The 15290-nt window shown below is 38.2% G+C and overlaps 1 protein-coding gene across 1 annotated transcript; it reads left to right on the top strand.

The window, feature by feature from the left end:
• The first annotated feature begins 29 nt into the window (after positions 1-29).
• Positions 30-14297, top strand: NEK3 (NIMA related kinase 3). Its single transcript, XM_035898025.1, has 16 exons — positions 30-43; positions 1096-1324; positions 1981-2074; positions 2286-2383; positions 3365-3448; positions 4067-4134; positions 4254-4340; positions 5404-5458; positions 7329-7529; positions 7890-7959; positions 8526-8572; positions 10650-10749; positions 11152-11274; positions 12323-12457; positions 13112-13238; positions 14224-14297. Exons 2-16 carry the CDS (start codon positions 1208-1210, stop codon positions 14288-14290), a joined length of 1473 nt encoding a protein of 490 aa, XP_035753918.1. The 5' UTR covers positions 30-43; positions 1096-1207; the 3' UTR covers positions 14291-14297.
• Positions 14298-15290: the final 993 nt, after the last annotated feature.

The following is a 15290-nucleotide window of genomic DNA, read 5'->3' as shown; positions in this document are numbered from 1 at the left end:
AGGCGCCGGGCCGAGGCCTCGGCGGTTTGCGCGGCCCTCTGAGGTGAGTACCGCCTCCGCGCCTCACGCGTTGAGGGACCGGCCGGGGCTTGAGTGGGCTGGGGGGGGGGCTTCGCCTTCCCCTCTTCAGGTGAAAATGCTATTAACGTGAAGCATGCACCGAGCGTCCCCGTTCCCCTGAAAAACACCATCTTTAATCATTACTTAGGTGCTTTCAGAGTTTTCCAGCAAGTTAATCAGCGTGTTCGTTTTTCAGCCTCTGAGTAAATCGGCATTTTGTCCTTTCAGAAACAATTAAGCCCTGAGGTGCCTTTTAAAAACAAGTCAGCCCATTCAAACACCGCGTGCACACAAGTATGTACATAGAGTGATGTTTGAATCGTGGATAACTAGAAAGTACCAATGTTTTCAAGAAAGCGCACAGTCTGTAAACCCAGTAATGGGATGCATAGGAAAAGCTCAAAACTGCTCCAGAGGAGGTTTAGACTGGACATTTCTTTACCAAGAGGGTGTTCAAACCCTGGAACAGGCTTCCTAGAGAGGTGGTCGATGCCCCAAGCATGTCCATGTTTAAAAGGCATTTGGGCAATGCCCTTAATAACATGCTTTAACTTTTGGTCAGCCCTGAAGCGGTCAGGCAGTTGGACTAGGTTGTTTTAGGTCCCCTCCAGCTGAACTACAATATGCTACGCTACACTACACTACACTACACTATTCTAAATCTGCCAGTTGTTGAGGTTTTTGTGCATGAACACCGGTAACTTTTTCCACGGAAGCTTGAAGCTTATTGTTTATATGCTTGTGCCTGTGAGTTTTGTTTAGCGTTATGAAACCACCTGCAGAACTGCAGATAACAAAAAGAAGATGCAAAGCTGTAGGGCTATAATTCACATTTTCAAAGAGCTTTAGCATTCAAAAGAAAATTGCAGAGATACACTGTGTGATATTTGAGTTGAACTTTCTGAACTCATTTTCAGCAAAATTTCAGTAACAGTGGTTGGAATTGTATTTGTGGCAATGTTGAACAGTTGTAGCTGTCCAACACCCACGTTTATTGCCTGTTCTCATTATTTTGTGGGGTTTTTTCTCATGCAGATTATATTAACAACAAATTTTAAAAAATGAATCAAGGTCATGACAAAGTTTAGAAGATCATCCTGTGAAAGAGAGTGCTTGAAGAGACGTGTTGGACCTAAGCTTATAAAGCATGGAAGAATACAAAGTGTTGAAAGTACTAGGAGAGGGATCCTTTGGCAGAGCTCTCCTAGTTCATCACGTAATCAGTGGCCAGAAGTATGCAATGAAGGAAATAAGACTTCCTGTGGTAAGCATGACATGTAGATCACCTCACCCACCACTTAACATTATTTTTTTTTTAAATAATAATTCTGGATATGCTTTTGAAATGCTGAACACTTTTGCTGAGAGTTTTGTGTATTAGACAGTTGCATGGTATGGCTACTACATAACTACATCCGAGTCTATGTTGTTGATAAAGTAAAGTTTTTAAAGTAGTAAAATCTGAGGTTGCATTTCAGAAAATCTGAGGTTGTTTGAGAAAGTCTGAGGTTGCATTTTGGGAAGTGTAGCACATAAGAAGACACATGGAATGAAATCCTTGTTCCCCTAATGCCGTTGGCTAGATTCCTATCGATTTCACAAGAACACAGATTTCATCTGCAATACCTAATGAAGAAATTAGCCTCATATTATTTCTGCTAATCAGATATTCAGGTTACCTTCTCCGCACTTAGCTAACCAAAAAGTCACAAAATGGGAGACGCTGGATTTATTGAGGCTGAAGCTCATTTAATACCTGGGCATTAAAAAATGATAATGTTGTCAAGTTTCTAAATGACTTCTTAAAATAACTGAAGAACAATTCTTAAAAATATTTTCCTTTTGGAAAGTGAGGTGCATCGTGTGTATATATAAAAATCCATTAGTGTGACATTTATATAAGTGTACTTACATTTTCAGTCTTCATCTGATGTAGAGAACTCTAGGAAGGAAGCAGTTCTTTTGGCTAAAATGAAGCATCCAAATATTGTTGCCTATAAAGAGTCATTTGAAGGTAAATATAAAAACTTAAAATATCTTTATTTGTCTAAAGTCGCATACTTCTGAGGAATCAAGATTACTTTTTTTGTTTATAATGTTATAAACAAAATACGTGTTTGTTGTAATATATAATACATAGCATGTAGTTGGAGCTTTGTAGTAAAAATAATATACTTACCCTGCTAATGAAAATACTAATTATTCTTAAATTACCTAAAATTTAGCTGATGGACATCTGTATATAGTGATGGAATATTGTGATGACGGAGATCTAATGCAAAAGATTAAACACCAAAGAGGAAAGTTGTTTGCTGAAGATACGGTAAGAAAAGACATTGTTTTGAACCAAGGATCTGGGAATCCTTTTTCGTGTAAACTGAAGCATCCTGCATCGCATAAAACGAATTATAGATATACAAACACCTTGAAGTACTTTAAATGAAACAAAGGCACTTACAGATAGAAAAGAAGCATTATTTCTTTGATAGTTTCCAGCAGAACAAGATGAGAATTGGACTGAAAGAAATAAAAAGTAAATTGCTGTCGGTATCTGAGAATAGTGCAGGCAGTGCGGAAAACAGAGTCAGGCTTGCATGCATAAATTTATGCAGTTAAGAATTTGACAAACTTTGGGCAGAATTTAAAGCACAGTAAGAGGTACTGCAAATGAAAAGTAAATAAAGCACTCTGGTAAGACAAATGAAACTATCCAGGAGACTAAATGCTTGCATTTTATGTAGCAATTAAATGTTTAAACCATTCAGCAGGCATTAACTCCTTCTATCACAGAGGCTACAAAATTACTTACGAGAAAGTCTAAACTACTTCCTGCTACAGTTAGAAGCATCATTTTAGTTAAACTGAAAAGAGCAGAATCCTCACCTAATCTTGTATTTAGATTGGCCAAGCACTTCTTACTAAGAACTTCATTTTGTACTTTTTAAAAGGATGTGTTTCCTTTTTGATAAATTTGATAATTTACTCTGAAATTGTAATTGGCATGCTTATAAAATGACCGTCAGTTAAAGTGCCATGTAAGTGACTCCCTAGCTTTACTGTTGTTATGTATTACTGGGGTTTTCTAGACAAGGGTAGCACACATTCCTTCTGCCATGTTAAAATACACTTTATCTTAAAGAATTCAGTCTTTCATGCCGACTGGAGGCCATTATGCTAGAGTCACTTTTAACTCCCTGATACTCTGAACATCCTTTTTTTTTCTTCCTTGATTTTTTTAATCTATTAGTAAAGTATTCATTCTGTACAGCATTGAGCCATTATAACTCTTAGTTACTCTTTTCAGATCCTTCACTGGTTTGTGCAGATGTGCCTGGGTGTGAAGCACATTCATGATAAACGTGTGTTGCACAGGGATATCAAATCCAAGGTGAACAGAGCAAGTTTCGTTGCCATTAATAAACTCTCTTTGCATGCAAAAGTTCAACTCCCTCTTTCATAATTTCCTGTAACTGCTACATGCTGTGTTTTTCATTTAGGCTTCAGAATATTAGGCATGTAATATTGTGGGCATAGACATCTTAAGTATAGCTATATCCTTCATATCCACACTGCTGATAGCACCAGTTGCTTGTGACAGACTGCATATAATTTAAAACGATAACAGAAGTATAAAACATGTATGGAGTATGCAGTTTGTAAATATCTTGCCTCTTGTTTATTCTTTTTTACTCTTTCCTAGCAGAAAGATAGAAATTCGGAACCTTAGTAGTTTGAGTACAGCACAGAGATTAAGGTGTTTCTAAGCTCTGATTCTTCCTCTGCTACTGATGCTGGGGCTTGAGGCCCATATAACCTTTCTGTCTCCCTTTAAACACAACATAGTTCTTAACTTTTTTTAATAGAAGTATTATGAGAAGCAAGTAAAAAGAAATACAAAGATAAAATATCAGAAGTGATTGTCACTGTGTTTTCTGTATATACAAACTATAGAAATGTTTCCTAGAAGAATATTTTAAGTATGTAAATCTGTCCTCTTGAAATGCAGAACGTCTTCCTCACTCAAAACGGAAAAGTCAAACTGGGAGATTTTGGATCTGCACGACTTCTTGCGCAGTATGTGGATATCTCCACTGATCTCGGTGGTGTAAAGTTTTATTTTACCATTGATAAGTAGTACAGATCTCTTAAATAATTACTTTTCATCTGGTGTTTCTTCTTTATCATTTCAATAGTCCACTGTCATATGCTTGCACATATGTGGGAACTCCTTATTACGTACCTCCAGAAATATGGGAAAGCATGCCATACAACAACAAAAGGTATTCGTGTATTCAGTGGTCAGAAGTAATGCCTGACTGATGTAAGTCTTTTTATTGTTGTCTCAATCTGGCTTTGTGGCTTATCCTTATTTGATTTGGAGAAGATATTAAGCTGAGGAATATTTAGAAAGAGGTCATTACAGTTTTTTTAAGATGAAAAGGCTTAAATTCCTTTTTACGTATGTAAGTGAGTTTATAATATCTTTAGTCTTAAAAGTTTGAAAACTGTGCATTTGGGGGAGTAAATATATACATAAAAACATAAACCTATGTATGTATGTGTGCACATACATATGTATGTGCTTGTGTCTTTTGGCTGGTCTTACTTTTTTGGTTGGTCTTATTTTTTAAGCTCTTCTTGCCAGTCCTGATAATGTAGGGATAATGGCTACAGAACTGATGACAAATTTATAGAGCCCGGTTATTCTGGTCCTTATGTCAGAACTTCTGAGAACATCTTGGTAGAGTGGTATTCACAGCTTCCTCCCAGACTCCAAAATACTAAGTCATTTCATATGCCCTCCCCTGATCTGTTCTGTACCTGAACCAAGTGACTCATTTGCCACAGGAGGGAAGAAACTGTCTAGTGCTTAAGTTTTTTTCCTGCTCCTCTTGCAAGAAAGACATCAGTTTCTTCTTGTGCAGATGGCAGTACTCACTTTGGGTGGAAGATGATGGCTTTTTTCTCAGCAGGAGAATTCGCATTGGCAAGACCAGTATTCCAACTTTCAGAATTAGGATGTTAAGGGCCGTGGAATACAAAGGCTTTGAAGTGTGGAAGGGTAAATATTGTTGGAGCAAATTGCTTAGGAGACGTTCTGGGAATAGAAATCCAACAACAACTCTATGACAGTGATCCTTTCTTACATCAGAGTGGGATAAACCAAGTAAGATAATTTCCACTGGAGAGGTTAAACACATAATTGTATTGTCTTTTACGGTTACTTAAATTTATTTTTAGTTTATTCAATTCAGTTATGTACACATAATGAATTTAACTTTTTCTAGGCAGGATATTAAATTGTAATTTTTGGCTCAAAATTTCTCATCTTTATACCTACAGTGATATATGGTCTCTGGGATGTATTCTGTATGAGCTGTGCACTCTTAGACATCCAGTAAGTACAGCTTTATTGCTATGAGAAAAGTTTCGGAATTCCTTAAAATTTAATTAGCAGTTAGTTGTAGTTTGATGGATTCACAGCTAATTATTTATTTGACTGATGCGTTTGCTGCTGCTTCTGAAAGAGGGAAGTATCGCTCCACCCTTCCCACCCCTCCTCCACTGCATGCCTTCTGTTTTTCTCAGCAGCTCTTGGACCTATTGGACCCTTCTGAGAAACTCTCAATTATTCTAAATCATTAGAAAACACATTTTTTTTTCTTTCTTGGTTCATCTTCCTCGATATCAGTGAGGTGATCTGAGGCTTATTATGGAGTCCAGCACGTGCCAGTCTGTTTCCAGATGCCTGCAGGGATGTTGCAATGAGCATTGTGTTTTACAGGATCAAGATGATCACTAAAGATGGAGGCAAGGACACTCTAAATCTTTGCTAAAGAGCATATGTTGTATGCAACTGTGGCAAAGTATAGTATGCCATAAGCAGTTTTGTACCTCGCATCAGTGATATGCCAGTTTGCTTATTCTTCAAATCAAAGTCCAAGCACTGTCCTGTTGGGACAGCGGGAACCTTGATGGATGTTTCTCTGTTATTTCTGGGACACCATCTTTTACAGTGTTAACTTCCTCAGGCTTCTATATACACACATGGCTAACATGAAAGCCCTTATCAGGATATGTTTGTTTTGCAGGAAAATTAGGTCGTCTTAATTTAAGGTCATTTTGTCTTAGTTTTTTATAAACAGCAGTTTCATTTCCTTGAGCTAATGTGGCTGCAACTGCTAGCAGTACAGGAGTTTAGAGGTTTATACTGTATGTGCCTGAGTGACAAAGGAGTCTGTGCATAGGTGTGTGCTAGCCTAAGTAGGTCTGCGGCAAGGCTTTGGCAGTGTCCCAGCTATTCAGGCAGTACTCAGAGCTGGGATACCAAGGAGCAGAGCATTCTCCCTTTTTTAGCAGCAGTGAAATGTTATGTATCTTTTTTTATGTGACAGTCACATATGTTCTTGCGTAGTCTATTAGAGATGATACAAAAGGATGCTGCATGCCACGGGTGCTTGGCACTCTGCAGCCAAGCCAGTGGTGTGCACCAAAAGAAAGCTGGTTTTACATGGCGATAGAAGTTCTCAGCCATTTTAGCTCAGGCTGTTTCTATCCATGGTTACAGCTGTCCCCACTGACATTGCAGTCTCCGGTGATGTGTACTTGAAAGCAGTAATTCCTGCTTAACAGTTAGCTGAGAAAAGTAACAGCTTCAGTCATTTCATGTAGATTTGCAAGATTGTGCCTTGATAGGCTACTTTTGATGATTATTCTTTTTTTAAATCAAAGTCTGCATCCTTGCTGGCTTACGGTTTCACTCTTGCAGTTTGATTCTGATCTCAAGTATATGAGGTAAAGGACACTAAGATGATCCAAATTTTTTCAGTGCTCTATTTCTAGAAAAATAAAATTTGAACAAACCTAAATTTATAGGAGCAACTCCCACCTGGTTTCCAGTTGTACACGTTATCGTTTGCCATGTTTTTAGACATGATCCAGTTTTAGTCAAACTTTGTATGCAAACTGTGATGTTTTCATTCTCAGCAAATTATATTTCTGTCATTGTTAACATAAATAAATGTCTATGTAATAGCCCTACAAATGTAAAGGAAAGTTACTAATGTGTTCACTCAGGGTCATTATTCCACACCTCTGAATTGGAGCCCTGAAACTGTCAAACTGGGAGCCAAATCAGTGTGGTAATAGGGAGCCTACATAGATACATTTTTATGTAAAAAATATTAAAGTTGCTCTTAAATGATGTCAGCTTCTTTTTACCTTGTGCTTAAACTCCATGCTCTAATGTTCATTTATTTTTAATGCAGTTTCAAGCCAATAGCTGGAAACATCTCATCCTTAAGATATGCAAAGGGTCCTACAATCCACTACCATCTCACTATTCCTATGAACTTCATTACTTAATAAAACAGATGTTTAAGAGAAATCCCCAGAATCGTCCATCAGCCAGTACTATTCTTGCAAGAGGTTGCTTAACCAAACTTATAAAACATCATTTGCCTTCTGAGGTATGGTATATTCTTTGTTTCCAGATTTAAACAACAGTATCTACATTTTAAATACTAAATCAGTTTCTTTTGTAGTTTGTTAGTGTATGACAAAATGAAATGTAGTGTTGTACGGGTCCTACTCTAAAAGCCATGAATATGGTTATAGACTTCTCAGAAAACTGAGTTCTTAGAAGGGTTTGTTTTGAAAATAAAAGTTGAATATTGACACTTGAAAAATTGAATATATTTGACAATTTGATCTTGTTAGCTGTAACAGTGCTTTTGTGTAGTAAGTCTATATTTTAACAAATAGTATATACAATAATTTGAGAAAGTTTGAAATGGTGCAGTATTTGCATCTCTTCGTGCACATTCCAGATGACAAATGAGTTTGAGCAGGTATTAAAGGAAACCAAGAAACATGAAGGCAGTGCAACAAGACCAAAGGGTAAGTCAACAGCATTTTTCTTGATGTAAGCATGACAAAATGACTAGGAATCCTAAATAGAGCTATAAAACATTAATATTATACATTCAATTTTACTTGTAATTATTTCAAAATCTAGTATTATTGAACATGTATGGAAAAATGCTTGAAGGGCATAAATTATATTCCAGACTGAGAAGTATGGTGCAGAGCTGCAATACATACATCATAAGTCTTAAGGCTTGTGCTAGAACTAAACCTTTCGATTTTAAAATAAGCAAAACTTTTAGCTGTTGCATATATTTTATATATGACAGTGCTTTCTTTCCCAGAATATGGTGAGGGAAGTTATTTTCATTATTTAATTTTTGGAGAGAATGTTGGATTTTTTCTTCTGCATAAATTTGTACACATTTGGAACAGAATAGTAGGAGTCCCTGTTGAGAACGAGCTACATTGACAGAAGTGTGAGGAAGCTTTCACAAAATTTTCATTGCTTGGTTCAGTGGCATTGCTGTCATACCCCTGGAATACCGCAAATGTTTGCTAAAGGTATTAACTCTTGAACCTGTTGCTTAATGTATCAGGTAATGTCATGGCTGGTGGAAGCTCAAATAGTAAGAAAGAAAACAGGGTAAGTATTCAAATATAAATATAATACTTGTATTTTAGTAATTTGGATGTTCTGTATTACAGAAAAGTTCATATGGAAAATTATTAGTATGCTAAACCATAGATCAGCCTACTAGGTCAGCTGTAATCTGTGTTCAGATTGCAGTTTTCCTGTGCATTTCCCACCACTGTAACATTTAGTTTAGTTTCAAAGTGGATTTCCTTATAGCCCTGTCAATCCCCCCCACCCCCCCCCACCCCGCAAGAAAAAAAGCAAAACCCAAACCCACCTTCTCCTGCTTTTCTAAGTTTTGGGATGCTGCAAAAATTGATCCATTGTGTTTGCTTTAGGAATACATGTTGAACAGGCTGCTATAGAAACAGTCTAGCCTGGATATGATTCTCACTGGGTTTCAGGGCCCATGTTGAGGTTTCAGGTGAGGAGAATTAAGTCACGGGTGGCCAAGAAGTCACCTATGGGTACATTATAGCACAGCTTGGCTCAGCCATATTGAGTATATTTTTCAAACCATGCTGCCAGTAGGGCTTTTTTTTTTTTCTTTTAGTAGACCTGTGTTGCAAATGAATTTGTGAATCCTGCTGACTACGTTAATTTGTTGGGAATGAGTGACTTTACACAGTTTGATTTAGTAGCAGTTTAGAATTTATGTGTGGCAAATTGCAGGATTTGATTGTGATATTTTAATAGCAATCATCAGTTGATGAACAAAGTGGTTTGACAGAATTAATCAAAACAGCAACTTAGTTAAAGATTCGAAGATGGCAAGGTTCACTCTATTACTACGTGGAAGAAGTACACAAAGGAAAATTAAGTGACACTTGAGTTAGAATGATTCACAGAGAGACTGTGGATGCCGGGGATAAGAAGGATTCTTCCATTGAGTCACGAGGTTCAGAATAGACCCCCTTGCTTTCTGAACTCCTTTTCGGAGAGGAGTCTAGATGCGGGTAGGTCCAGTCTTAGACTCAGACTTGGTCAACAGTTTATGTCTAAGGGTAATATATATATCTAGCAGCAGTGTAAGACTCACTTTGTAATTAAATCATACATCTACAGACTACTTAAATCAATTTACACGTGCATACACACACAGAGAGATATGAATATATGTACACACATATATGTAAAGGTATACCTGTTAAAAATTCCCCTTGAGTTTAGCGAAATACTCATGTCTAATGTCTTGGCATTTCTCAACAAGTGAGCGTTGACCCTCAAGGAGTAAAGTGTTTCAGCCCAGGCTCCGCTGTTGGTCTTCACCGATGGACCTCCAATTTTAGTGAACTTGACAGTTTGCGAACTCTGAGAGGTGTCCCACTCAGAAGGAGGTGCTGGTCACAGCCTGCTGCGGTCCAGGAGAGCTCAAAGGGCCTCACTTTAGGAGTGCTGTTTTATAGGATCGTGAGATGATTGGCTTTAGTCATCAGTAAATTCCCATCCGAGCCAGAATCCGGTTTGGTAATTACTGGAATTCCAGTAACGATGGTACCACTCCACTCAGGTTACCATCCAGGTAAGGTATGCTCCCAGGACAGGAGTTCCTGATACCAACAGTGCTGCTGCTCTTGGTTCAGCCTTGTAGGAGTTTCTGGTGCAATTAAGGGGCGCCTAACTGACCAACTCACTACACAAAGGTCTTGGTCTGGCAGTAATTCCTGAGGTCGTAAAGCGATTGGGGAGAGAAGTGGGGGGGGGATGCACCACCACAACCCGTCAATTTGAAAAGCTTAATATTTGGATGCATCTTGTTTTCCCTGGGAATATGACTCATCTTTATATTGGTCCTGTTCTTAAATGTAAAAAAACAGAACCACAAATTGCATCAAGTAACTACATAGGTGCTTAGCTTCGAAAACTGAAATTGTCTGTAAAAAAAAGGGCATGCAGTGTGAAATGCAGTGCAATAATAGATACAGTGCAATTGCAGTTGGCTTCATGGTGTCAGTGGTTTAGTTTTCAGATCTTCAGGCCAGCCATTTAATTGGAAAACTAAAGTAATTGATGCCATGTTAATATTACAGCTTTGTTTTTCTCGACAACAAGGATAATGATTAATACAGTCTTTATTCTTTTAAAGCAAAGTAAAGATGAAAGCAAGCATAGCCCCTTAGAAAGGAAAAATATTACTAAGGATTTGAGTGAAAGCACAAAGGAAGAAAGGAAATCTGATGAAGAGGGTAAGTTTTATAGTTTTAAGGTTGATGCATTTCCTTCTAAGTAGTGATATCTAAATGTCAATGATCCAGCCATTTAAACAGGTAGAGCGTACAAGTATGCACCTGTAGAAGACCATGCCACTGTCTGTTACTTCTGCAATTATATTGATCCTTACTGCTCATCTGAGAGTAAAAAAAAACACAAACTTGACCAAAGTGTTAAAAAATGACAGAAAATACTTGGCATAAAGGTATGGGGAACTCTTACCAAGTTCAGACTTGTACCCACAGAATCAAATGTCACGGTTAGTGAAGTGCTGTACACTTAGAACTAGTTTGGATGGACAGAGAATCAAGTTAGATGCTGGTCATCATCCTTTTTTTTTGTTGCAATTACAGTAGAAATTTATGATGTCTTTCCAGGAATTACTGATTTGTCACATCCCCATAGGAGGCGATGGGAAAAGAGGATATCCAACACTGTGGTGGATGTCCTGGAAAACGCATCCTTGCTTTCTTCCAGTTTTACATCTGAAGAGGCTAAAAGTAAGATTTAATTAAATATGGGTTTAATTTAAATAATATCAGTGGTTCTTTGCAGATTTTACAAGCCAAAACTTTCCAGGGCATATTTAAAATTACGTAAAAATAATTTTAAAATATCTTATTAACAAACACTCAAGAAGTCCACTGGGCTGAAGAGAATTTCTTGGTGGTCTTTCATGACAGGAGGATTGCAAAGAGTGATGAAAGCCACAGATAACATTAGCAACCCTAAAATTATAATCATCGCTGAGAAATTATCCTGCCAACCCTCCTGTTGTTTATGGGGGTGACACTGAGGAATTCATTTGATGCAGAATGCAGCTGCCTGTCTTTCAAGTACAGCATACTACTGGGAGCATGTAACATCCATAGCTCTACTTCTGTTGTCATTTAACATACAGATAATGCCAATGACAAGAACTATTAATCATGTACCTCAGATGTGAGGCAGAGAATTCTTCTTCCACATCAACAGCCTTTAATCAGAACATGTAACATGGGTTTTCTTCTGAAAAATGTTTCAGTTTTAAAATGCCACATACAATTATTTCATGTTGTATGGATATGTATTCTAAGTAAATGTGAATAGATGCTGTTGAAATAAATAATCGAGATATGAGCAGTCAGAAAATTCCCAAGCTGTGGTAGGAACGTTACATGATAATTATATGCAGGGCAAGGGAAGAAGACAGAAGAATGCATGTTTTTAGGTGTTCTGCTGTTAAAAGGCACAAAAATGGCCACAGGCTCCATTTTGTGAGATTTATGGAGCCAGCAAATAAGCTTGCAGGCATGCTGACTCCTCAGACCCCTTAGCCAGTTTCTGCTGGCTCCCTGCTAGCAGAAGGCTCCACTGTGGCCTTCTGTAATTTTCTTTCCTCTTAATGCTGATCGTGTCAACCTCAGCCTGTTGAGAGGTCAGCAGTGCTACAGATGGAAACATTTAGACTCTTTTCTGCCTGTATTTCTCTCTTGAATGTGATCTTTGTAATCCACGCTGCTAATGCAATTTTGTCTAAGTAGTATTTATTAATGATTTTATACCTAGGTGGCCGTGTTATAAACTACAGTGAAAATAAGCCACGTAAGCAATGGAACAAGGAAACTCCTCAGACCCTGATGAATATTCTCAGTAATGCAGATGTCAGTTTAGCATTTAAAACATACACGATTTACAAACCAGGTAAATCCCCAGTTTGTGAGCAAACTTTCTTGTGAACAGGTTTATTAATAAAGACTTTCGTTTTGGTTTTTTTTTACATGTATAGAGCTTGTGCGCTTGAGTTCATGTTGCCACAGGCTGTTCTCATTTTTTTAAAGTTTGCCAGATGAAATGTGGGATTACAAAAATCCAAGCTGAGAATTCACAAGCGATTGTACTACATCTGCCTCGCTTCATGAAGAGCTTTTTTCACTTGCAGCTCAGTAGCTGAATGAGGTTGTGACAGAAATGCAGCAACCACAGAGCCATGTGGTCTCCATCCTGCTAAGCGGCCTGGTGTAACGCGTTAGGGAGGTGCAGTGGAGAGGCTGTAGCCCCACCGGGCAAATCCACCTTCACTAAGTCAGTAGTGTCCTATTTTGAAGACAGGATGGTAAGACGGCATGGCAAAAGGTAACTGCAGTCTATAGATGTGCACAGCCACGGTCGTAAATACTTGTTCTGCGCTTCAGTTGCGTTGGTTTATCTCCCCACTTAAAATAGGTACCAGCTTGTACTGGAATCTGCTGAGAACTGCCAACACAGTAGAAAGACTATATTGGATTTATATTCTTAATAATTTTATTTTTAAAATTAAAGAATTTTGGTGACATGTCCATTTTTATGCTTTCAAAGCTTCTGCAAATATATTCAGAGGTCCACTTGCCAAGGAAACTGAAGCATCTGATGAAGTAGATGGTGAAGATGAAGCTATTGTCATAGATTCTGAGAGACTTGAGCCTCGGTCTGATGAAGATGACACGTATGTCCAAATGACATCCTTGTATTTTTGTTTTCTTTGGTTCTTTAAAATTATTTTTCCAAAAAGGCATTCCCCTGAAAAAAAACCCCAACTATATGTTTCTCAGCATCTAAATCCATCCCTCTCTTACATAATGATATTAAAAGTTGGTAACGTTTGTTATCATATTTGATATCTGATGTCTGATATCTGATTTGATACCAGGTTTTCTTTGCTATAGTTATAGTTATTGATGGTGTTGAGATTGAACAGGTTGCTTGTTATCAGCAGATTGGTTTTGCTGATGACTTTGCAAAAATGAAAGCATGAGATGAATTTAGATCCACAGTGAAGCGCAAAACCTTCTTGCGTGAAACGTCTTTGTACTCCAACCTTGAAATCAGATAACCAGTGGCAAATCCACTTGCCTAGTGGTAAGTTTGCCATAGTTGTGTATTATTCTTTCTACTCTTCCATCCATAGAGCAATAAAATCACCTTGGTACCAACTTATTGAGACATATTTGTAGAAACTTTTTAACCTCTGTGTTCTATTTATGTTGGTGACCCACTTTTCCTGTTTCTGAAAGAGCAGAGTGTGCATCAGCACATTCTGAGCAGAAATACTGTATTTCACAGATGCGTGCATGTTTTGGGGGGTTTCTCTGGAATCTCAGCATCTCACTTTATGTCATTGTTTATTTTTGTGGCACCTGGAGATGAATTGCTTAGGCACGTATTACTGCAGTTCGGCTGCAAGCTGTTAATATCAACACATCTGCAGTCTCTTAGTTGGTTTTGCTTTTGATAAAAGTTATTTCGGTAATTTCAATAGAGAAACCCTACTGGTTACTTACTCACGATGGTGCAGGAAATAAGTCTCTCGTGTTGATATTTTTAATGTAATTTCTCCTAGCTGTAGGGTAATTTTAGGGGGAAAAAAGCCAACAAAGATTTATAAAGTTGTATTTTGTTCTGCAAAATAACAGTTTGAAATCTATTTTTAGGGACTTTGAAGAAGATGACCAAGACTGGGTGTCGGAACTGAAAATGGTATTGAAACATAGCGACTGAAAACTTGAATTTACCTACAGTAACTGAAGTTAGGCTTACCAATATTTATAATCACAATCATCGTTGTTGGCAGTTGTAGTTATTAATAAAACTATTTCCATCAAAAATTCTGAGTGTGCATGTTTTCTGTATCACAAAACTGAGGATGAAAAATGCAGAACAAACTTTTCTAGCTAGAGCACTTGCAAATAACAAATCTAGATACTAGATGTACCTGGGGTTGGTAATAGCTTTGTAGAAGCGTTCAGTCAAAACCATGGGTGCTAGTAGCGTTGTCCACATGGCCCCCTTGTATTTCAAAGAAGTGGTGGCAATGCTAGGAGAGTGTGCAAAGCTTTTCTTCCTGACCACATACTGAAATACTCCACAGTAGGAATAACTGATCTTGTCTGAAGGGTGCATTACTGAAAACATTCAGCTATGCTAAATACTTGAAACTTTAGTTCATGCAATTATTAAGCCTCTGAAAACTCTCGAGGCTGATCTTTTGCCTGAATTACATCCATTGAAAGGTTTTTATATATGCCATTGCATGCGTGGAAGGAAGTTGATAAAGACGAATTCTCCAATTTTGGTAAGGAGACACAATTCTGCTGCAGAAAGCATTATGGGCAATGTCATGTTTGGCATTGTGCTGGCTACCGGGTACTAAACAGTCATTCTACAAGAGAAGCGCGGCATGGGAGAGCCGAAACGCTCTCGGCAGGGTTCTCCTGGGGCAGCTGTTCCGGGCTGTGCCCATGTAATAAATAATAGTACAGAATGATTAATACGAAAAGCTTTAGGAACTCGGTATATTTGGTATGGAGCCGTTTCACATCACACTGCCCGTGTTGCACGTAGGCTGCTGCTCGAGGCTCTGCCAAGGACTCCAGACCTTGAGGCAGCCGAGGTTTTCTTTTGGGCCACCTTACTGACCGCCCAAAGCAAAAGGCGCCCGCCGTGGGGAGCCAGGTGCGCTTTGCGTGAGGGAAGGCAGGCTCCTGCTGCTCCCCACGGG

Source organism: Egretta garzetta, unplaced genomic scaffold (assembly GCF_000687185.1).
Source record: "Egretta garzetta isolate BGI_Z169 unplaced genomic scaffold, ASM68718v1 scaffold377, whole genome shotgun sequence".
Classification (NCBI taxonomy): domain Eukaryota; kingdom Metazoa; phylum Chordata; class Aves; order Pelecaniformes; family Ardeidae; genus Egretta; species Egretta garzetta.
The sequence above is the reverse complement of the archived record's forward strand: the minus strand, read 5'-3'. Positions and strand labels throughout refer to the sequence as shown.

Excerpts from the sequence above, each read along its gene's own strand:
- NEK3 (XM_035898025.1), top strand. The coding sequence starts at position 1,208 with ATGGAAGAATACAAAGTGTTGAAAGTACTAGGAGAGGGATCCTTTGGC. Across the intron at positions 4,341-5,403 it reads ATGCCATACAACAACAAAAG|TGATATATGGTCTCTGGGAT; the intron begins GTATTCGTGTAT and ends TTATACCTACAG. Across the intron at positions 13,239-14,223 it reads CGGTCTGATGAAGATGACAC|GGACTTTGAAGAAGATGACC; the intron begins GTATGTCCAAAT and ends ATCTATTTTTAG.